The 22,388-nt window shown below is 55.0% G+C and overlaps 1 protein-coding gene across 1 annotated transcript in view; it reads left to right on the top strand.

The window, feature by feature from the left end:
* Nucleotides 1-20,361, top strand: part of DAB2IP (DAB2 interacting protein) — a 137,279-nt gene extending 116,918 nt beyond the window's left edge. The window contains 9 exon segments of the mRNA XM_017884206.1: nucleotides 1,338-1,574; nucleotides 3,287-3,488; nucleotides 5,422-5,600; nucleotides 7,548-8,231; nucleotides 8,233-8,434; nucleotides 9,207-9,359; nucleotides 11,151-11,344; nucleotides 16,273-16,360; nucleotides 17,163-20,361. Of these exon segments, the coding sequence (XP_017739695.1) occupies nucleotides 1,338-1,574; nucleotides 3,287-3,488; nucleotides 5,422-5,600; nucleotides 7,548-8,231; nucleotides 8,233-8,434; nucleotides 9,207-9,359; nucleotides 11,151-11,344; nucleotides 16,273-16,360; nucleotides 17,163-17,330 (2,107 nt within the window). The 3' untranslated portion in view covers nucleotides 17,331-20,361.
* Nucleotides 20,362-22,388: the final 2,027 nt, after the last annotated feature.

Here is a 22,388-nt window from a genome sequence, read left to right as displayed (position 1 = left end):
CTTGAACTCTGGGAACACACTTCCCATTCCCAGCTGGGCCATGCTTTCCCCCCTCTTCCCAGGGGGGCTGGGCATGTGACTCAGGGAAAACATTTGTGAACTGTGATTTTCCATTTCCTCTTTCTGGCATTTGTCAGAGGCACCTCTCCATTCTGGACAAGGCCATTGATAGATGTCACCACTCAGCACCTGCCCCCGTCCAGTTCTGTGCCAGGCACTGTGAGAGCCACGGCTAAAGGTGGCTCACCTTCATTCCCTGCTAGGCGTGCCCTTGATGGGTCAGCCAGCATGCATTGTGGGAGAGCGTGCTGAGCAGGCTGCTGGGCCTGTGGGGGAAGAAATTTCAAGTTCTTCAAGCCTATTATAGCCTTGGGGTTTTAGCCCTACGATGGCTCTGTGAGCTTGGCAGGGCAGGTCTCGTTCTCAGTTTAAGGGAGAGAAAACCGAATTCTTCCAGGAGGGTTAGGGCCTTGGTCACATCACCCTGAGGTCATGGCAGAGCCAAGTGTAGACTGAGTTCAGGGACCACTGGGGCCTGGCCTGCCCCAGGCTGGGAGATGTATCTTTTAGGGAAAAAAAAAATAGGAAAACCACTTAAAAGTTGGCCAGGTGGGCCTGACCACGGCAGGCCAAGATGCCCAGTAGAACCAGGAGCCCCATTGTCTAGGGCCAGCTCTGCCCACTCGCTCCATCACCCTGGGGCAGTCACTACCTCCCTTTCTCTCCCCATCTAGAGAATGGAGAGCTGTGTTCTCCCACTGTCTGTGTTCTCCCACTGTGTTCAGGGGTAGTCCCATCTCGTTGATCTTTCTGAGCTTGTAGGAAATCCCAGATTCCTATGACATCATTCAAGCAAAGGAAATGAGTCTCAAAGCCAGTGATGGGAACCCAAGGAATAGTGGTCTATTCCTGTTTTCCTCACTTCCCCCTAGACCCAGATGCCTGCTGTTGGGGTTGAAAAATGAAGTAGAGACTGGGGAAGAGGTGGGGAGGGCCCAGACCAGAAGCTGGATAGGCGGTTCAGCACTGGCCCTTGGCAGTTAATTCCGGTTAGGATGGAGAGCCAGCTCCTCAGGCCTCCTCCCATCCCACCGGCCTGGCCCTTCGCTGAGAACCCACTGCCCGATGGGAACCTGGTCTCCCCACTCCTACTGCCTGGGCACTTGCTTCAGTCGCCCTGTACTGACTGCTCTCCCCAGACAGCTGTGTCCTCAGAGCTCAGACAGCGGGGCTGACCTCACGCAGCTGGTGGGGTAGAGCCACGGTTGGAATGCGGGTTCCTGCTGTCCTGGGCCCCTGCCTGATGGCCAAGCCCACCCTTGTTTGTCCCTGCACAGCGTCTTCCCACGGGAGTTGAAAGAGGTGTTTGCCTCGTGGAGGCAGGAGTGCAGCAGCCGCGGCCGGCCGGACATCAGTGAGCGGCTCATCAGCGCCTCCCTCTTCCTGCGCTTCCTCTGCCCAGCCATCATGTCGCCCTCACTCTTCAACCTGCTGCAGGAGTACCCCGATGACCGCACTGCCCGCACCCTCACCCTCATCGCCAAGGTCACCCAGAACCTGGCCAACTTTGCCAAGTGAGTGCCTCCTCCCTCACCAGGCAGAGTGGGCAGGGCTGACATCCACAGGGCAAGCCCTGGGGTGTTTCTGCCCCAAGCTGGGCAGAGACCATAAGTAGGCCCTGGTTTTGTCCCTGTAATCCTCAGTCCTTCCCCTTCCCACTTTTTAAAAAATAAAATCTCCACACTCTATCCTTCATCTCAAGGTATATGTCATTTTGGTATGTTTCTTGATTTTTAAAGGTGGCAACATGAGACTTTTTTTTTCCTTCTGCTTTTTTGAATTAATGTATTATTATAAGGATTCTCACATATTCTTTAGCGTTCATTAAGCCCTGTTTTGAAATAAATGACTAATATTCCTCCAAGGGCAACCAGCCCATATTTCCTTAACCCATTCCCTGTGCTTAGACACTCGGGTTGGGCACCACTGTCCTGGTGTCCTGCTGTCAGGATGTCTTTCTTTGCTGATAAAGCACTATTGGTGTTTTCGGCTGCATCCTTAGAGCAAGCGGGCAGAAGTAGAAGGGCTGGGTCATCTCACTGTTGTTCATTCTCAAAGCGTGGATTGAGCCCCATCCTGGGGCTATCTGTGTGCTGGGCTCTGACGGTACCAAGATGAATCAGCCCTGGTAGCGCTCAGTACTTCAGCCAGGGAGATGTGTGGAATAAGCAGGAGAGCAGTGACAGACACACATGAGCCTCTTAGAAAGGTGCTCAGCTTGTTGGGAGAGGAGACAGGAAAGCCTCCAGGGTGACAAGATCCCCCAACTGCATGTCAGAGTGAGGCGTTCATTATCTCAAGGAAGAGGAGCAGAGGCCAGACATCCCAGGGAGGGCCATGTGCTGTGCCAGGTCAGGAGAAGCTGGCAGTGAGACCTAAGAGGACAGCAAGGACCTGAAGTCCAGACAGGGCTGTGGGTGCCACCAGAGAGTTTTAAACAAGAGAGAGGATGGCCTTCCTCTGTTCTGGACCCTGAAAAGCTCACCCTGACAGCGGTGGGCAGATGGGTTGCAGGGAGCTGGATGGTAGCCAGAAGACCTGAAAGGAGAGTGTAGCTGTGGTTCCAGCAACAATGGCAGAAAATTGGCAGGGAGAGGAGGGGTACAGGAGGCAGTGGCTGCAAGGGACAAGGTTAGGGGTTATTAGAAGGCAAAATCAGCGGGCCATGCCATTTGGGAACGAGGAAGAGGGAGGAGTTGACAACTGCCAGAGGTTCTGGCTCAGGTATCTGTATGGGTAGTGGGGTCTCCACTTAGGGTAGGGAACTCAGGAGGAGGGCATGGGTTTGGGTGATGGTGATGACTTCAGGTGTGGCCAGGCTAAGTAGGAGGGACTCCCGGGGGAGGTGCCTGCGGATATATTAATACATGTCTGAAAGCTCATTGGGAGACCTGGGTTGAGCATGGATTGAACATCATCTGCATACCAGGACAGTGAAACTTGGAGGAAAAGTGGAAGGACACTCTTAACAGGCAGTGTATGGGGGACACAGAACATTCCAGGTCCTGAGATAAAAGGTTCAGAAAAGGGTCACTGTTACCATGAGCAAGGAGGGCCCTGGTGACCTGGGCCAAAGCATATTCAGCTGATATTCAGCTGACTTGGGGAGTGAGTGGGGTGGGAGCCGGCCACAGTGGGGAAAGCGGGTGGTGGTGTCCCAGTGGAGGGAGTTCCTGGGCAGGGCCTGCCTGGGCCCAGAGTGCTCACCCAGCTACCCTCTGTCCAGATTCGGCAGCAAGGAGGAGTACATGTCCTTCATGAACCAGTTCCTAGAGCATGAGTGGACCAACATGCAGCGCTTCCTGCTGGAGATCTCCAACCCCGAGACCCTCTCCAACACAGCTGGCTTCGAGGGCTACATCGACTTGGGCCGCGAGCTCTCCAGCCTGCACTCACTGCTCTGGGAGGCCATCAGCCAGCTGGAGCAGGTGCCTGTGGCTGTGGGGCGGAGGTGGGGCCAAAAGCTACCATCAGGCTTTTAGTGTTCCCCCTTCCAGAGTAACCATGGAGGGCAGAGAATTCGCCATGTGGCATGATCAGGAGCTAACTGCATACCAGGAGCCCAGGGCTCCAGGCCAGGTCCTGTCAGAACACACTGGGGATCTGTGGGCCCCTTTTCTCTGTGGGCAAATGCTGTGTTCACTTGGCAGTATCTGCCAAGGCAGCCCCACTCTGGGTACTAGGGCTGGGGTGTTCCGCATGCACTCAGCCTTTAGTGGACAAGCGCCTCTGTGCTGCCTGCCAGAGCATGTGAGAAATAAAATTGGATCGTGAATTCACCTGTATGAAGAAGATGACTCAGGACCCTGTACCTCCACTTGTCCACCAGGAAGTTGGAAACCTTTCTAGGATGGCCCTTGACCATCTGTTGACAAGGTTACTCCCTAGACACCTCTGACACTGCTGCAGTCACCTGAAGTGAACCCTCCCTAGCCTGAGACTTCACTGACCCCCAGCCTCAGCCCACATAGTGAGCAGTTAGTTCTTGGACTTAAGGGCTGGGTCTACCAGGAACTTCTTCCCAAATATCTGTTGCTTTCTAGGGCTCCAAGGGACCACCTTACTTTTGTAAGGTGCTGAAACTGGCCTGGAAGGCCCTTCATGCCTCCTGGTCCCATTCCCTAGAGGTGACCGCTCAGAGCACTGGTATGCAGCCTCCTGGACGCGATCTGTGCATGTGTAAGCACGCACAAACATGCAGGCGCACACACATAGAGCTCTTTCCCTTTTTCAGTTTGTTTTAAAGCAAGAACGTACTGTGTATGCTGCTGTGTGCATTTCTTACCACTCTATTGTGGGCCTCTTTGCTTGTCAGTGCAATCTGCACCACTGCCAGGGGCTTTATAATGACTGCATCATATGAATGCTGTGTATTTCACCAGTGCCCTGTTGATGGACACTTAGGTTAGTCCTGACTTTTCACTAGAAATAGGTGCTGTTGCAATCAGAGGCCATCATTTTTGCTCATTTGTATCCACTTGCCTTTGGCTGTGAGAGACACAGGAGGGAGAAATGGAAATGAGGGTCGAGACCCTCCTTTCCACCGGTTCCAGTCCCTGAACTGCAGCCAACACCAGTCACTGTCACTGCCACCACTTACCTTCCCCCTGTTCTGTCCACGTATCTGCACAACCAGGCAGGAAGAATAGAAGGTGATTGGTATTGTCACACCAGTGATAGGGTGCAACAGGGATTTGAAACACAACTGTTTGCCTCTCAATTGTGTGCTCTATTGCCTGCATGAGTTTTCACACTTTGTTTTCTCACAGAGACCTCTGTGGAAGCTTGTGCATAAACAGGTGAAGGCAGTGTCCCCATAGCCTAGAATCCTCTGCCCCTCAAGTCCTCTAAAGCGTGCCAGCAAGGTTCAGATGGGTTTAGGCTCTGCCTTCTGCCTGACCAGCACCTGGGGGTGCCTGGACCATCTCCACTGGTGCTCAGGTGCCAAAGTGGGTCAGGCCCCAGCCTATCCCATGGAGTAGGTGATGTGAGAGGGGCTGTCACAGAAGCCTCTGGATGGAGAGGTGGAGGTATGGAAATGCTGGGATTCTATGCGTGCTTTCCTCTCTGCGGAGGCATCAGGGCAGGGCACACTGAAGGAGAGGCTTGCACTAGGTCAGCATCTCCCCCTGTGGGCCTCCTACTCCTGCCCCAGAAATATCTGGGAGCTGGTTAAAAACGTAGATTTACCGATTCCTGGGCTCACCCCCGTCCCAGACCCAGCAGCTCTGACTGGCGGCAGGTGGGGATCTGCACTTCTGACAGGCTCCGCAGTGGTTTTCAGCCACAGTGGCTGCAGCACATATAGCCTACCTGTGTGGTCCCAGGAGGTCACGCCTGCCTCTTGCTGTGCCTTTGCAGAGCATAGTGTCCAAACTGGGACCCCTGCCTCGGATCCTGAGGGATGTCCACACAGCGCTGAGCACCCCAGGTAGTGGGCAGCTGCCAGGGACCAACGACCTGGCCTCCACACCGGGCTCTGGCAGCAGCAGCATCTCAGCTGGGCTGCAGAAGATGGTGATCGAGAATGATCTTTCCGGGTAAGAGCTGCCAGGCATGTTGGGTGTGGTGGGTGTGTGTGCAGACTAGGCACAGCCCACCTGTAATCTCAGATGGGGAAAGAGAATGCCTACATAGTGTTTATAAAACAAACTTGGCAAGACTTGAGTTGTACAGGTCCTAAGTGGTGAACCTCCATTTGGGAATAATCAGGGAAGCCTTCCTAGAGGAGATGATGCTATAGTTTTTTTCTTTTCTTTTCTTTTCTTTTTTAATGTTCTAAGAAAAGTATCATTTCCATTGGTGGAAAAGGGATTCTAGGTAGAGGGACAAGCACAAGCAAAGACATGATGTGTCAAAGAATAATTACTGGTCCCAAATAACCCCCAGCATTTCCAGATCGCCTGATATTTGTTAAAAATACACATGTTCCTGGTATTTCCTGAGCCTGAGTCAGAATCTTCAGAAGTGGTGTTTAGCTGGGGGTGTTTTCAATAGGAGTTCGGTGGCTCTGCCAGGCTTGGAGGCTGGGAACCCCAGAAAACATAAAGTGTTGCTAAGACCCAGTCCTGGGGTCTGCTTTGCCTAAATAAGACACACACGAGGCAGATTGGAAGGCAAAACATTCTTGTTTAAGTCAAAATAGGGACATTTCTTTCAGTTCATGTTGAAGCATTTCTGCTCCACCCCTATTCTCCCCTCTCCCACCGGGGATCCCTCTTACACCAGCATGTGAGGCCGTGGCTGCAGCAGCAGAGTTGGGAGTATGGTCTCCCTGAGGCAGTGGCAAGGCAGGCTTTTAAGCAGGGGAGGGTGCTGAGATCAAGAACCTGCTGAGATCAAGAACCTGGGGTTAGGGGAGCCCAGGAGGGGTCAGAGATGCAGGTCCGCTGAGTCTTGCATTGGATCTGTTCGGTGAATGTGCCAAGCGAAGCCAAGCAGAGTCACGGGCCAAGAGTTTGAAGTGGGGGGTGTGGTGGACAGCCCTTGAGAGGCTGAGAGGCAGCCGGGCCCGTGAGTTGTGAAAAGACTGACCTGGTGTGTGGCCTGGGCAGCCAGGTTCCCACTGCTCTCCATCTTTCCTGGCTCATCTGCTGCTCTAGCCAGCTCTCCAAGGCCCATGAGCATTGCAGCCCCGAGTGGCTACTGCTGCCCATCTCAGGGAGTGGCACTTCCTTGCCATCTGAGGCTAAGCCAACCCATTCCTCATTCCAAGCCATATCAACCCCCCCAAGTCCTTGCTGCCTTCAGTTCCCCCCACCCACATTCTTCTCTCCAAAGCCCCCCCGGCCCCCACCACAGTTGTGCTTTCTTCTAAAGGAGCTAGCTTCTGGGGAGGGGCCAGGGAGAGGCCAGAGAAAAGCGTAGAGTGAGGAGGAGGCCAGGGCAAGTGCAGCCCTCCCACCGAGTCATGCTCTCCATGGAGCCTGCTCTCATTCCTTGTTTTTGCCAGGAACTCCAGCCCCCGCCTGCCAGTCAAACAAGGGAGCGGCAGCAGGAGGCTGGGCAAGAGGAGGTTTCACCGGGCCCCCACTTCAGTTACCAGTCTGATTAGGAACAAGAGGGAAGAGGCAGAGGGAACCCAGTGACTCTGAAGTTGGAGTTCTCAATGCAGGATCCGTGGATAGCAGAGAGCCACTGAGTTGTGGCTTAGGGCTTAGCTAAGGAGGAGTTTTCCAGAGCAAGCCAGGCCCCAGTACCCATTGTCCCAAGATGCAGCTGAACAGGGAAGGGGTCTTCCAGGCAGCGCGGCCTGAAATGTGCAGTGCTGGCCCCTAAAGAAGAGGTTCTGTGCAGGAGCAGCCGCCTCAGCCTCTGGTCCCCGGATTCTCCCACTCCTGTTACCTGAGCTCATCCATCTCCCCAGCGCTGGCTTGGGCTGCCAGGCCCCAGCAGGTTGGTGGGTGCTGTCGGTTTGGACCCGCCTTGGCTGCACTCACAGTTCTTCTTTTCCCCTTCTTTCCCTGTGTGTGCTTGTCTCCCTGCAGTCTGATAGATTTCACCCGGTTACCGTCTCCAACCCCCGAAAACAAGGACTTGTTTTTTGTCACAAGGTCCTCCGGGGTCCAGCCCTCACCTGCCCGCAGCTCGAGTTACTCGGAAGCCAACGAGCCTGATCTTCAGATGGCCAACGGTGGCAAGAGCCTCTCCATGGTGGACCTCCAGGATGCCCGTGCGCTGGATGGGGAGGCAGGCTCCCCAGTGGGCCCCGATGTCCTCCCCACAGATGGGCAGGCCCCTGCAGCTCAGCTGGTGGCCGGGTGGCCAGCCCGGGCAACCCCAGTGAGCCTGGCAGGGCTGGCCACGGTGCGGCGGGCAGGCCAGACACCAACCACACCAGGCACCTCCGAGGGCGCGCCAGGCCGGCCCCAGCTGTTGGCACCGCTCTCCTTCCAGAACCCTGTGTACCAGATGGCGGCTGGCCTGCCGCTGTCACCCCGCGGCCTTGGCGACTCAGGCTCTGAGGGCCACAGCTCCCTGAGCTCACACAGCAACAGCGAGGAATTGGCGGCCGCTGCCAAGCTGGGAAGTTTCAGCACTGCCGCGGAGGAGCTGGCTCGGCGGCCCGGTGAGCTGGCACGGCGACAGATGTCACTGACTGAAAAAGGCGGGCAGCCCACGGTGCCACGGCAGAACAGTGCTGGCCCCCAGAGGAGGATCGACCAGCCTCCGCCCCACCCCGCCGCCACCTCCTGCCCCCCGCGGCCGGACGCCCCCCAACCTGCTGGGCACCCTGCAGTACCCAAGACCCTCAAGCGGAACCCTGGCGTCGGCCTCACCTGATTGGGCAGGCCCCAGTACCCGCCTGAGGCAGCAGTCCTCTTCCTCCAAGGGGGACAGCCCAGAACTGAAGCCACGGTCAGTGCACAAGCAGGTCAGTGCCACTAGTCAGAGGGCAGGGCTGGGCACTTGGGCCCAGCTGGGCTGTCATACCCCATACCATCCTCCTCCTCTCGGTCATTTCACCTCCGCCCGCACCCAGCTGCCATCCCATCCCACCAGCCTGCCACATGCACCACCGCCCCCTCCCCCTGGCTTCTTCCTGAATCCTGTGAACCAGGGACACTGCAGCCTTGGGGAACTCCAGGCCCCTCTGTCAGTGCCCCTAGGGGCAGGCTGGGGTCAGAGAGAGTGCATTCATCTTCAGTTCCAAGCCTGTCGAAGCCCCCACCCAAAGTAGGAGTCATCCTGCCCTACTCTGGCCCCACACTCCCCTCCCAAAATGTTTTCACAGGCTGGACAGACCTCCAGGCACAACTACCTGGAGCATGGATGGCCCTGTCACCCAAAGGCTGCAGGCGGTGTCTGGAGTGGAGGTGCCTTGAGCTGACAGCCCAGCCTGGCCCTGTCCTCCTCTCAGCTCAGCCTGCCCCGGTGCCCCTAGTGGCAGGGTCACTCTCCCCTTGGCAGCAGAGGGTGGTGCTCAGGAGGCCACCTGACACCTGTTGGCTCTGGCATCGGCTACTGTCTGAGAGACAGAGTTCCTGGGTGGGGACTGCCTCTGTAGGTGCTCAGTCAGCTGGAGGACCCTTCCCTCCCCACCATGTCCCAGAGCTGCTTGTCCTTGTGGCTCACCTGGGCCACTAATGTCCCTCCTGCTTGCCTTCCGCCTCCCTCCAGCCCCTCACAGCTGTGTTTCGTTGTAGGGCCCTTCACCCGTGAGCCCCAATGCCCTGGACCGCACAGCCGCTTGGCTCTTGACCATGAACGCGCAGTTGTTAGAAGACGAGGGCCTGGGCCCAGACCCCCCCCACAGGGATAGGCTAAGGAGTAAGGACGAGCTCAGCCAAGCAGAAAAGGTAAAGCTGGACCCTGGCAGCTCGGGGCAGGGCGGGGCTGCCTCCCGGGAGCAGCTGGTAGGAGTCTCTCCTCCAGGTCCCCCAGCAGTGGGTGCTTGTGTCCTTGTGAAGGGCTCGTCCCCTCTGAGCCCTTGTTCCCTGTGAGGATAGTAGTCAGTGGGGTCTGGAAGAAAAGTAACAAGAGGAATGGATTAGCAGCTTTAGACCTGAGGCTTCCCATCTACAGATTGGAATCACCAGGGAATTGTCTTAGATACAGACTCCTGGGACCTCTGGGGAGGCTCCTTAGCCTGGGGCAACTGAGGCAGCTGAGCTTCCTGAGGACCTGGGGGTTGAGGGGCTGAGGGGCTGAGGGTGCCCAAGAGACATATAGAGCCCCCCTGAGGGAGCCTAATACCTGAGGAGGCAGAGGCATGGGTCCCCAGGATGACTGGGAGAGCCACCCCAGCCTGGCCTCCGGGGCTTGTGCCTGCCCACGGCCTGGCTCTTCACCACTCTGGTCTCCACCAGGGCCTGGGAAAGAAACAACAGTTACCAGCGTTGGGGGTGGGGTCAGGCTACCATTGAGATGTTTTCTTCCTCACTCCTGGGAAAAGAACCTATTCTAAAAATCAAAATCTCACTCTGCCACACACATCTAGCATCTGCTGGGGCAGGGAGATGCTTTGTTGGTCTCCCAAGCCTTCCAGCTGTGGCAGCTGCTCTGGATCGGGGGGTAGTTTTTGTCTCCTACTGCCAGCTGCAGTCCATGTAGACAGAGGAACCAGCGCAGGCCCCAGATCGGCAGGCGCTTCTCCACTCCCCTCTGGATGCTCTCGCCCCTCCGGGCCCCAGGAAAGCCTGTGGCAGCCTCTTGAGCAAGGGCATTGGGGTCAGAATGGCAGAACTTCTCCCTGGCCTCAGGCGAGGCCCATCTCCATGCTGCATCCTGCTGCCACCACCATCCCTGGTCCACTACATCCACCTGCTTTCACCATAGTTACGTGAAGGGGACCAGGGGACAGGGGACACAGTGCTCCCAGAGCCAGAGTTTGGCTGGGGAGCGAGGAGGCCTGGCCTCACTCCAGGCTCTTTGCATCCCTGTGTCCTCATGGCGTCTGGCCCCTCTCAATCCTGGTGTTGGCCTTTCCTCACTCAGCGCAGAGCACCTGGCTCCTCTGTGCAGCCACGCTGCTTCCCAGCCTCGTCCACATCCCTGTTCCTCCCTGATGGTTGGGGTCTGTGCTGGACTGAGGCAGATCCAAAGCCCGGACCATCTGCCTTTCAATTCTCTCTCTCTCCATTTCCTCATGCCACTGCCACCCTCTGGCTTTAGATTCAAACAGAGGCTGGGAAGCTGGGATCTTACCCTGCTAGTCAGTCGCTCTTCATGTGACATGGTCTCCTTGTCTGGGCCTCAGTTTCCCCTCCTGCAGAGCTCCCACCTCTCAGGGTGCTGTCACACGTCCTTCATATATCCAAGGGTTCTTTAACCTTTGTCATAAAAAGTTCAAAGCCCTAGTTACACCCTTACTCCTGGGATTTGGGTTTGAGTCTTCATCCCCGCCGTAGCCATACAGGTCAAGCTGGGAGCTTGGAATGGAGACCCCCTGGTGTGGTACAGGCACACGTCTGGCTGCAGCCCCCACCAGCTGGGCTCCTTGGGCATCTCTTTGCTATGTGAAGTGGGCAGGTCACAGTCACTGGGGCCTTCCAAGTGGGGCTCCTCCTACCCTTCCTCCCACTCGGGCTGACAAAGCTGTGCTCTCTGTGTCCTGGGTGCTGTGCCCGTGGATGCTGCTCTCCTGGTAGGACCTGGCGGTGCTGCAGGACAAGCTGCGAATCTCCACCAAGAAGCTGGAGGAGTATGAGACCCTGTTCAAGTGCCAGGAGGAGACGACGCAGAAGCTGGTGCTGGAGTACCAGGCACGGCTGGAGGAGGGCGAGGAGCGGCTGCGGCGGCAGCAGGAGGACAAGGACATCCAGATGAAGGGCATCATCAGCAGGTGGGGCCCACACCTGTCTGGCCCGGCTACAGGCACAGGCAGGGAAGCCATCGCTGCCTTCAAGGAGGCCCCTGGTGGGAGAGCCTCCTCAAAGGATGAGCTGAGTGTGGAGAGGAGGGAAGAGAGTGGCAGTGGGAGCAGCGTGAGCACAGGCTTGGAGGTAGAAGGTGGCCTAGACGGTGGGCAGCCCACGCAGAATGCAAAGCTGGTGATGAGGCTGGACCAGTGACAGCTGGCTCCCAATGGGCCTGAGCCCCTACATAGAGCCATGCCATCTTAGCACTCTCAGGGATCCTGAGAAGCTGGATTGGGGGTTGCCAGGAAAGACAGTGAGGATCCAATACAGGGTAAGAAAAGTGGGAATGAGTATCAGTTACGTACAGTAGGTGAAGGTGGAAGACACAGCATAGCCCCCAGATTCCTACCAAGAGTGTCTGGGTGTGGGCGTATCAGGGTGCCAGTTACTGAGCTGGGAACTGTTGAGTGGTTTGGGTGGGGGGGGGGGGCCAGTCTGATATCCTGAGTTTTAAGCCTGGGTTATCTGGGAAAGGGCTTTGGAGGAACAGCAAGTTTTAATGCTGACTCTCATCTTTTTGAAGGCTTATGTCAGGCCCCATGGTGAGGCCTCCATCTCTGTCTCTGCCTGTGGGTAGGGCATCCCTACCTTGGTGTCAGGCAGGGAGTGCAGTCAACCCCAGGGTCCCAGTCATGGAGTTTACTTCCTTCTAATACCAAGCACGGGAGGACAGACAGTGTGTCTTGTTTGCATTGGCCTGGTCTAAGACCCCATCAGCCGGACAGACCAAGCAGGTGTGCAAGAGCCAGGAAGGCCTCCACTCCATGCTTTGTCCATGGCATAAGGCCTTCCCGGATTCTTCCTATTTAGACCACCTGTTTCTCTGTTCCTGACTGTTGTTTGCTTCATTTACTTATAGTTTTGTTCATTATAAAATAGTTAACATGAGTGAAACCAGGGTGATTAGAAACCTGCTGTTCACTTGATCTCCAGCTCTGTTCTTGGCTCACCTTGTGTGTGTTTCCAAGAATGGAAATGCTTTTCAAATGTGGAGAAATGCCTTCTCCACATTGTTTGTATTGTCTGATGTTTGCATGTTCTGAATTCAGAGACTTGCTTAACACGTTCGTTTCTACTAACCAATCCTGGAATATTTCCTCCTTAATGTAAGTGCCAATTAAGTAGATAGTGTTCAAGTATTCCATATCCTTACTGGCTTTTCTATTTCTCCCTTCATTCCAACTGGTGTTTCCTTTATATACACTGAAACTATTCTTAGGTGCATACACATTTAGGCTATTTATGTACTATTGTTGAATTAACCTCTGTCATTATAAAATCACCTTCTTTATCCCTTGGAATATTCTTTGCTATGAAATCTGCCTTGTCTGCTATTAATGTAGCCACCCCAACTTCCTTTTGATTTGTGTTAGTATGGTATAGCTTTTTTCATCCTCATGCCTTTAACTCATTGTCTTAGTCCATTCAGGCTGCTATAACAAGATACCTTAGACTGGGTAATTTATAAACAACAGAAAATGTATTGTCCCCATTTCTGAAGTCTAACATCAAAATGCCAGCAGATTCAGGGTATAATGAGGACTCTCTGCTTCATAGTGCCCTGTTGCTATGTTCTCACATTGTCGGGGGTGTGAACAAGCTCCCTTGGGCTTCTTGTATAATATAAAAGCACTAATCCCATTTTTGAAAGCAAAGCCCATATGATGTAATCACCTCTCAAAAACCCTACCTATTAAGATAATCACCTTGGGGGTTAGGTGTCAACGTATGAATTTAGAGGGTGACACAAACGTTCAGAGCATAACACCCATCTATATATATGAAGTGAGTTTGTTTTACAGGCACCATACTGTTGGGTCTTGCTTTTGTCTAAATGTTTCTGCCTTTTAATTGGATTGTTTTAACCATTTACATTTAATGTAATTATTGATATATTTAAATCTGTTGCTTTGTTTCCTATTTTTACCATCTATTCTTTTTTTCCTGCCTTCTTTTGGACTGAGTATTTTTTTATGATTCCATTTTGTCTCCTATCGACTTATTAGCTATATCTCCTTTTTGCTCTAGGGCAGGGATTGGCAAACTTTCTACAAAGGAGCAGATCAAAAGTATTTTAGGCTTTGTAGGCCATATGGCTCTATTGCAACTGTTCAGCTCTGCTGTTATAGCGGAACTATTTATGTGAGAAGGCTGTTTACAAAAACAGGCAATGGTCTGGATTTGGCCCTCACCCTGAGGCTGTAATGACAGGGAGTCTGTCATTGTCTTTGTTCCTCTGTACTTTATGTATCTGTTTTCCCTGGCTATTTGTAAGATACTTTTTTCTTTTTTTTTAAATCACTGGTTGTCAGTAGTTTGATTGTGATGTTCATTGGTGTGGTTTTCTTCTAGTTTCTTGGGTCTTGGGTTGTATGTCTGCAGTCCCACCTCCCCGCATTTCTTTCTCTGGGATTCCTAGCACACGTGCATTAGGCTGACTCATATTGTCCTGTATCTCACTGATGCTGTTATCTTCTTCATTTTTTTTCTGTTTTTTGTCTTTGATAGTTTCTATGACTATGTCTTCAAGTTTGCTAATTATTTTTTCTTCAGTGTGTAACCTGCTATTAATCTGATCCAGTATTTTTTCACTGCAGATAATTATATTTTTCACCTCTTAGAATTTCCGTTTTGCTTTACATCCCATCAGTTTTAATTCTCATTGTGCTTTTACTTCTATTTTCTGAAACATGTAGAATGTATTTATGATACCTTGTTTTCATGTCCTTATCTAATTCTATCATCTGTGACATCGGAGTCTGTTTTTACTGATTTATTTTCCGCCTGCTTACGAGTTTTTCTGCTTCTCTCTGTATACTAATTTTGGTTGGATGCCAGGCATTGTGAATCTTACAGTTAGGTGCTGAATGTTTTTGTGTCCCTTTAAATCCTTTCTGGGGGCTTTGTTCTGGGAGACAGTGAGGTTACTTGGAATCTGTTCAATCCTCTCGGGGTTTCCTTTTAAGTTTTGTTAGGCTGCGTCCTGCAGAGCCTTTAGTCTCGGCCTAACGTGCCCTGCTGCTGAGGGGGTTTCCTTCCACGGTCCTCTGTGATTCCCAGTGTTAGTGCGTCACTCCACTCTTGCTGGTACAATATGAACTGCTTCTGGGATTGTTTTGTGTTCTCCTTTCCGATGGTTCTTGCCTAGCCTGGTAATTTTCTCATCTGCATGCAGATATTATTCAGTCAGAGACACAAGGGGAACCCCCACTTGGGAGCTGTGTGGAGTTTCTCTCTGCCTCTTGCTCCTCTCTAGCTGTCTGCCCTGCAAGTCCCACACTTTGACCTTCCTGACCTGCCTGTCTCCTCAGCTCAGTGAGGCTGCTGACTCTGCCTTCCCTCTGCTTCCAGACCGTTCGCTGGGCTCACCTTGTTGGTTTCTATTCTCCTAGAAATTGTTGTACTGCACTGCCTGTATTATGTCCAGATTTCTGGTTTGTTTGATTTTTAATAAAGAGATGGGGGTCTCGCCATGTTACCCAGGCTGGTCTTGAACTCCTAGCCTCAAGTGATCCACCCTCCTTGGCCTCCCAAAGTGCTGAGATTATAGGCGTGAGCCAATGTTCCTGGCCCTATTTGTTTTTAAGACGAGGGTAAATACAGTCTCCTTCCAATCTAATTTTCCTTAACAAACCTAATACCCTCCCCACACCCCACCCCCAGCACAAGCTTTCCTCAGAGTGGTACCTTCCTGTACTGGGGAACCTGCCCCGAGGGTCCCCCCCTGCCACCACTCCTCCTGGTTAGTGCTTCCTGAACTGCTGCCCTGCTGCCCCCATTACAGTCCCGTGTAGAACTGGCCCCAGCACTGTGGCTCCCTGTGTGTCTGCTGTAAGTGGGCCAAGGGCTTGCCCAGGGTGCGGTGGCTGCTCTGGGCTGGAGGAGTCAAGAGGGCAGGGATGGAGAGAAGCCTTGGGAGTGGAGGGCTCATCTGAGAAGAGTGTGCGGAGCAAGGAGAAGGGATGCTGAGGCCAAAGCTCTGTGGCACCCCCATGTCCAGGGGCAGACAGGACAAGGCGTCTGAGACAGGCAGACCCAGAGAGTGTGGAATCCCAAAGTCAAAGGAGAGTGGGAAGGTGGGGGTGCCCAGCAGTGAGAGTGTCTCAGGAGCCAGCCAGGTGGGGCCAGGGGGCGCCCAGGGAGGGAGCAGCAGGACGGAGCCAGCCTCCTGCCCACTGAGCTTCTGCCGGTGGTGTCCCCCAGCCTCTGCTCATTGTCCTACCTGCACACCGGTCCTTCAGGTGTCTCCTACCGATGTGCCACCTCCCAGCCCACCCTCCAGGAAAGGTCACTGCTTTCTGCTCTTTGTTCCAGGGACCTGAGCTTTCCACTAGAGCAGCTGCTCCATGCAGGGTGTAGTTAGTTACTCGTGCCTCCTGCCCTGTGAATTCCTTGAGGAAAAGGACTAGAGTTCATTCATCTTGGTACCTCGAGTGCCCAGTGCAGAGTCTGCACAACTTTGTGAAGATGGCAGGGGCAGGGCGGAAAAAGTTCTAGAGCTTTTCAGGGCCTTCATCATTCCACCACCTGCTTAGCTCTAGGGGTTTTGAAGATCTAACACCCATTTTGGCTCCTAGAAGAACATCGGGAAGGGGGCAGCCTAGGGGCCTCTGGGGCTTTAGGAGCAGCAAGTGTGGGATGTGGAGGTGAGGAAGGAGGCCCAGCAGTGTCAGTTGCTGGGAGCTGGCTGGAAGGCCTCTGTCCCAGGCAAGTATGGGAGGCAAGTCTGTGACCCAAGGAGGGGTCTCCTAGTGTGTCCCTGCTCTGCGTGGGGTTGATGGGCTTGTTCCCACACCCTCCCCACCTCTGCTGCCTCCAGGGCCAGCCTGACTGTCCCTGTCTCTGGCTATAGATTGATGTCCGTGGAGGAAGAACTGAAGAAGGACCATGCAGAGATGCAAGCAGCTGTGGACTCCAAACAGAAGATCATTGATGCCCAGGTGGGGGCTCTGGCGCTTTGGTCAGCCACAAGAGTTAAAGGGCCTGGGATTAGGAGGGGGTGACTTTAGCCTCTCCATCCTCAGTCATACCTCACTGCAGACACTGAGGGGAATAAGAAACCAGAATCTCTGCCCTGAGAAGTCAGACCTGTGGTCTTAGTGGGCCACAAGCTCACTGGGACAGGCTGTGAAAGGAGAGAGACAGCTCCTCCCCTGCGGGGGCTCTTGGTGGGTATTGTCCTTCACCAGGACTGCTGAGCAAAGAGTCAAGCTACCAGGAGGGAGGTGGGGTTAGGAGTGATGGCAGACTGGTCAGAGGGAGCAGAGGGACTCTTGTCCACAGCTGTGGCATCCAGGCTGCATTGAGGGGAAACATGAAAGGCTGTCTGGCTCCAGCCTCCTTTACTCAGGGCTGCACCACTTTCTTTTACTCGCCCAGGAGTAGGCTGGGCCTTGCTCAGACTGTAAACTGCATAGACCAGGAGCTGTGACCTCTGGTGTGTCACGCAGACACATGTGAGCAAGGGTGCCGGCCCCAGGGGCCTTAGGCAGCCCATAGATAGCACCAGAGCTGCTCCATTTGGGATGATAAGCAGGCAGCAAGGCTGTGTCCATGATGCTGCAGAGGCCTCTGCCCGCCTTCTCTTGCCAACTGCTCGCAGCCTGGAGCCTGCCTGCCCCCGTCATCTCCAGGCCACCCCATTCCCCACTATCCCAGTGCTTGTCGTAAGTACACATGGCCCTAAGGAGGCCCCTAAGGAGCCTGTCCCATGACCCCCACTCACACCCCCGTTGTCCACAGGAGAAGCGCATTGCCTCGCTGGATGCCGCCAATGCCCGCCTCATGAGCGCCCTGACCCAGCTGAAAGAGAGGTACAGCATGCAAGCCCGTAACGGCATCTCCCCCACCAACCCCACCAAATTGCAGATTACTGAGAACGGCGAGTTCAGAAACAGCAGCAATTGTTAACCTGCCTGAGGAGGGAGGAAGCTACCCAAGGAGAGGGGGACTATGGTGGCCAAGGGCAGGGTTTCGGCCTGGGGAGGCACCCACGGTTGCAGCCCCAGCGCAGGTGTCAGGGGACCGAGTCTCCCCTCCCCGCCGCTGTCCAGGAGGTGGCCGCAGAGGGAGCCGCCAGAGACTGAAGCAGCGTGAGGCGAGGTCACCAGCCGCTCCCTGTGGGGTGCGGGCAGAAGAGACTGCACGCTGGGGAGTGGGGACAGCCTGGTGGGGCAGGGGGCCTGCCAAAAATATGTCTGTTGGTTCCTGAATGTGGCGTGTCCTTGTCCTCCTGGATCTGGCCGAGTGCATGTTCCCCACATCCGTGCCAGGGAGGGGGCTTCTTGGAGGGGGGATTCAAGGGCTAGGGGCCTACACCTGTGGCTTCCCCTCGCCTCCTTGGGGGGCCCAGGACTCCCTGGCAGCCAAGCCCTGTCCTGTGGGACCTGGCACTTGGTGGATTGGTTGGCAGGCAGGAAGATAGGAGGACACAGGGCAGGAGGTCAGTGTCCCCTGCCTGTCTCCATCCGAAGCACCTGCCACTGCATGCGGCCTATTGGGACCTTCCTGGCTGTGAGGAACTGAGGATTCCTACCCACCCACCCCCTCTGAACCTGTCCCCAGAGCGCCACCTGCCACCTTCTTCACTGCCTTAGTTGTATTGCCAGATAGACCCAGTGAGGGCCATGGCTTTTTCTTGTCAGCTCTTATCCCTGTGGGGAGGACCCACAGCTTCCCACACTTCCCACACAGGCCCAGGCTGATGCTCTAGGGCTCCCAGAAGCCAAAGATCTGGGTGGATCTGGCCAGATGGCTCTGAGCACTGTATCTGCCTTCTCCTGGGGCCCAGCACACCCAGGGCACAGTGGCCCTGTAGGGAGTGCCACGTGGTGCTCACCCTGAGAAAAAAGGTGATCCTTTCTCTGAGTGATGGTTTAAAAAAAGATTCTAACGCCTGCAGGCCCTGAGAAGGTGGATAACTGTGATTTTTTTTCCTTTCACAGTATGCATTAGAAACAAAAGCCCGCTTGCTCGCTTGCTGGAACACAGGGGCCTTTTAAGTTGAGCGTGCGCACTGCATGGGAAATAGCGGCCCTGGAGGATGTTAGACTTGCTCCCTCTCCAAGACAGCAGCAGCCTGCACCCAGCCCCGTGTGTGCGGCCGGCCTCCTCCTCACCCTTCCCGGCCCCCGGCCAAGGACCCAGGCGCTGCATACAGGGGAGGTGCGCACCCCACAGCTGGGGCAGGTTTTCCTCAGCTCTAGGCTGTTCCGTAGCTTATCTGCCCCTCCCCCACTTTCAAGACAGATGAGCAGGAGCTTGGGTCTCTCTTGGCCCCTGTCTGTTCCCAGCCCCTGCAGATTCCGAGCAAGGGCCCTGGGTAACAAGGGTGGAAGTGGGGCCTTTGCCAGCAGAACCAAGGCAGGGTGAGCTGCAGGAACCACCCCGCTGCCCGTGCAGCTGGAATGTGCCACAGAGGCCCCACCGTAAGGGTGGATGTGCTGGAGAGGTGGCCCAGAGCCATACTGTATCCACCCTGAGCTCGGGGACAGGTGACAGCAGCTGCTCTGGGAAGGGGCTCTTAGATGTAACCTATAATTCAGTTAGGCTAGAGACAGATGCTGGTGGAGGGAGGGCTGGGCCACCAGGGGTCACAGACCACAGGAAGATGGGAGGCAGGAGCAGAGGCCCTGCCCCCACCCCTTCCTGCCCCACTCCTCTGTCTTGTCCCCACCCGTGCGCCTTCGTGCCTGAGACCAGGGTGACCACACAGGCAGGGCCTGGCTCCAGTCTCATCCTCCCACTGCCCAGTGAGCCCTGCCCTCCTCTCCCCAGCCCCCTCCCACCGCTGCCTCGTAGAGTGACCTCGGACAGAGCCTCCTTAGCAATACGGGGAGGCTCCCAGGGCCTGGACAGGCGGGCTCGGAGGCCACCCGCTGTGGCCGGTGCCAGCTGCCCTTGCAGGGGTGGGTGAGCTCTCAGGCCGAGAGCCTTATTTACCTAGTGCAAAAACTGTAAAAGTGTACAGACTCTTCACAGATTTTTATCTTAATTGCAAGTCTGCCGATTTTGTAAATGTTCTTGGTGTTTGACTGTAATGTAACTATCTCACCTAATGGTTGTACATATCCTTTGGTCCTGGTGCTGCCGAGGGCTGGCCGGGACTGCTGCTTTCCCAAGGGTTTTATTTTATTTCTGAATCTAGAGAACAGTATTGGGCAGGAGGAAGAGGCTTGAGGTCTGCAGGGGTTGTTTTCCCTACCTGTGGCATTTATGTGTTGGCTTTGCAGCTGCTGTCTGGGTAGCAGCTGCTGGGGTGCTTTCACTGGGCCAGTCAACAGGGGCTCCTGCCTGGGCCACAGAGAACCTGAGTTCCCGGGAGCTGGGCCCTGCCTGCAGCCAGGGATGGGATTGCCAGAGGCCCTGGAGGGAAGGACAGTCCCTGCTGGGGAAAAACACAGCCCCGGGGTCCCCTGGTCACTGAGACTCAGCCTCTACTGGAGAAAGCTACGCCCTCCCCGCTAGCACAGAGGCCTGACTGACTTTTTTGCTTAACTTCCATGTTCTGGGTGATGGAAACTGCCAAACCTCATGTCAGTGAGGACTCTTTCCAACTGCCCAGAGAGTGGGGGTGTGGAGGACCGAGGCTACAGCTCCACACGCCCCGGTCCCCCAGAGCATCTGCCCCAAGTACACCTCCCCTTGTGCCCCGCACAACTGCGGGAGCCAGACTGTCCAGGGAAACAGCCCCTCTTTTCTACACACTCAGCCACAAAGCCCCCAGCCCCCACACCGCGTCCCAGCTCCCCTCTTTTGTAAGTATGTGAAAAGGAAAAAATGCAAACATTGGAGTTTGGGCTGGAGCTCCTCCCTCCAGCTGCGACTTTTAACTATGTAATAATGTACAGAGGAAGCTGTTGGTGTTCTAAGACTCTGTGTGGCTGTGCAATTTCTGTACATTTGCAATTAGAAATATTAAAGATTTATTTAGCTATTTTAAGCCTGACTCGTGTCTCCATTCAGCTGTGTGATGTTACAGGGGTGACCCTGAGTCCGGAGTGGACACTGTCCTTTATCAAGGGGACCCCAGCATCTGGTTCACTCTGGTGGCAGTCGTGGGCAAGGGATACCCCTAAAGCCAGTGGTGGTGGTCTGGCCAGCTTGGCTCACTGGGTGATCTGGGATTGCCCCTCCTCCTCTGAGTTGGGGGGTCTCTGCGCCAGGGAGTAGAGCAGTTGTCCTCTTAAAGGCTCTCCCTTGACTCTGACATGTTTGGAAGAAAAGTCTTCGCTGGCCCCACCACCTCCTGGGAGATAGGGCAGCCCCAGCACCTTCAGTGCAGCACACACTGGCTCTTGCCAGGCCCTGCATTTAAGTGCTTTCTCATCCACTGACATCTGGCTCTGGGAGGGAAGAGACCAGGGAGAAGAGGTTGGCCCAGGTCCCAGCAAGTCGTGGCAGGGCTGAACTAAACATTTCCAAGCTTTCAACACCTTGAAAGTCAGACTCAGGCCCTCCCAACACGGACCCACCTGAGAGGCTGAACCCAGGCCCTTGTTGGGAAGTAACCAGCCCCCAAGCCCCTTCAGCTGCACCTGTACAGAGAACCTTGCAGCCCTGAGTCCTGCCCTGCATCTTCAGCATATCAGGATCTGGTCTTTCACACAGTAACTCCAGATGCTCCAAGGGACAGGTCCTAGTCCCAGCCCTAGCCCAGACCCCTCAGAAGCAGACACTGCCTGGGCCGAACTTCTGCGGGGGGCAAGGATACCTCTGGTCAGAAAGTCAGATGGAGCTCCGGGTCTGTCACCTACACAGGTGCCTCTGGCTTTATTCAGGGATTGGGCCCCAGAGAGAAGCCTCGGGCCTGTCCCTGTTCTTGCCCCTGCAGCCAGCTGGAAGCAAGTACAGCAGAGCCACACACTGGAGCTGGGCTGTACCATCACCCTCACCAGTGGCCCCTGTGTCTCACCTCCCACCCTCCAGCACCCTGGCTTCTCAGGCTGTCCATCTCTAGTCTCCTGTGAGGACCCCTTCCCTCCGCTTGAGCCAGCCACTCCTGGGGCCCACCCTGGGCTGCTGTCACCTCTGACCTCCAAGGAAGGTGTCATGCATGCTGCTCACAGTGGGCACAGCTGCCAAGCCACCTCTGCTCATCCCCCACATCAGCACCGGTCTGTAGACTGGCCCCTTTTCTCACCAATCAGTGTGTTCTCTCTGCCTTCCCCCACCAAGCCTAGACCCTGTGGGCTCCCTCCTCAGTCCCTCTCTTGACAATATTCCTTGACCACTTCGGCCCTGGGTCCACCCAACAGCCGTAATCTCCAGGCCACCAAGCACTGCAGGAGAAAACTGAAAAACACCCCAGTTCTGACTGCCCTGTGGGTCCGTTCCTGTCTCCATTCTCAGCTAGGCCTTCCTCTCATTCTCCACCCCAGTTAATCCAAACTTGTACCTCTTTTCAGATCTCCTAGCCAGCCAACTGGCCCTTCTCTGAGCCCTGCCTCCCCCACCCCATCTCCCCAGGCCGACCACCAGCATAGCTACCCCACCCCTCAGCAGCGGCAGGAGAGGAGGCAACCTGTTTCTTCCCAAGGCCGCCCCTTGCCAGTTCCTGCATCCCTGCCTTTTGCTGCCTCCGTGGCCTCAACCTCCAGCCTGCCCCGCCCACACCCCGCTCTCCCACAACATTTTAAAGTGCTAGGTCTCCACTTGCTCTAGGCTGTCTGCTTTTCTCTCCTTCAGCCAAGCTTCTTAAATGTATACTGCCTGCAGCGGCCTGCCATCTCCACAGCCTCAACCCTCATTCTCCCCTCGCCCCTCAAAACCTGACTTTGACCTCCTGCTCCTCCACCGCCCCATTGCTTCTGCACTGCTCTCCCATCCCTGGGCTCAGGGACCGCCATCCCTCTGCTGGGGAGATGCTCATAAAGGACACAGAACTCAAGGAGACAGCAATGAATGGGACAAATAAATCATTTGATTTTGATAGGAGGCATTTATTTTACTTTTATACTTGTATAAATG

This window comes from Rhinopithecus bieti, unplaced genomic scaffold, assembly GCF_001698545.2.
Source record: "Rhinopithecus bieti isolate Rb0 unplaced genomic scaffold, ASM169854v2 scaffold_13710, whole genome shotgun sequence".
Lineage (NCBI taxonomy): Eukaryota > Metazoa > Chordata > Mammalia > Primates > Cercopithecidae > Rhinopithecus > Rhinopithecus bieti.
The sequence above is the reverse complement of the archived record's forward strand: the minus strand, read 5'-3'. Positions and strand labels throughout refer to the sequence as shown.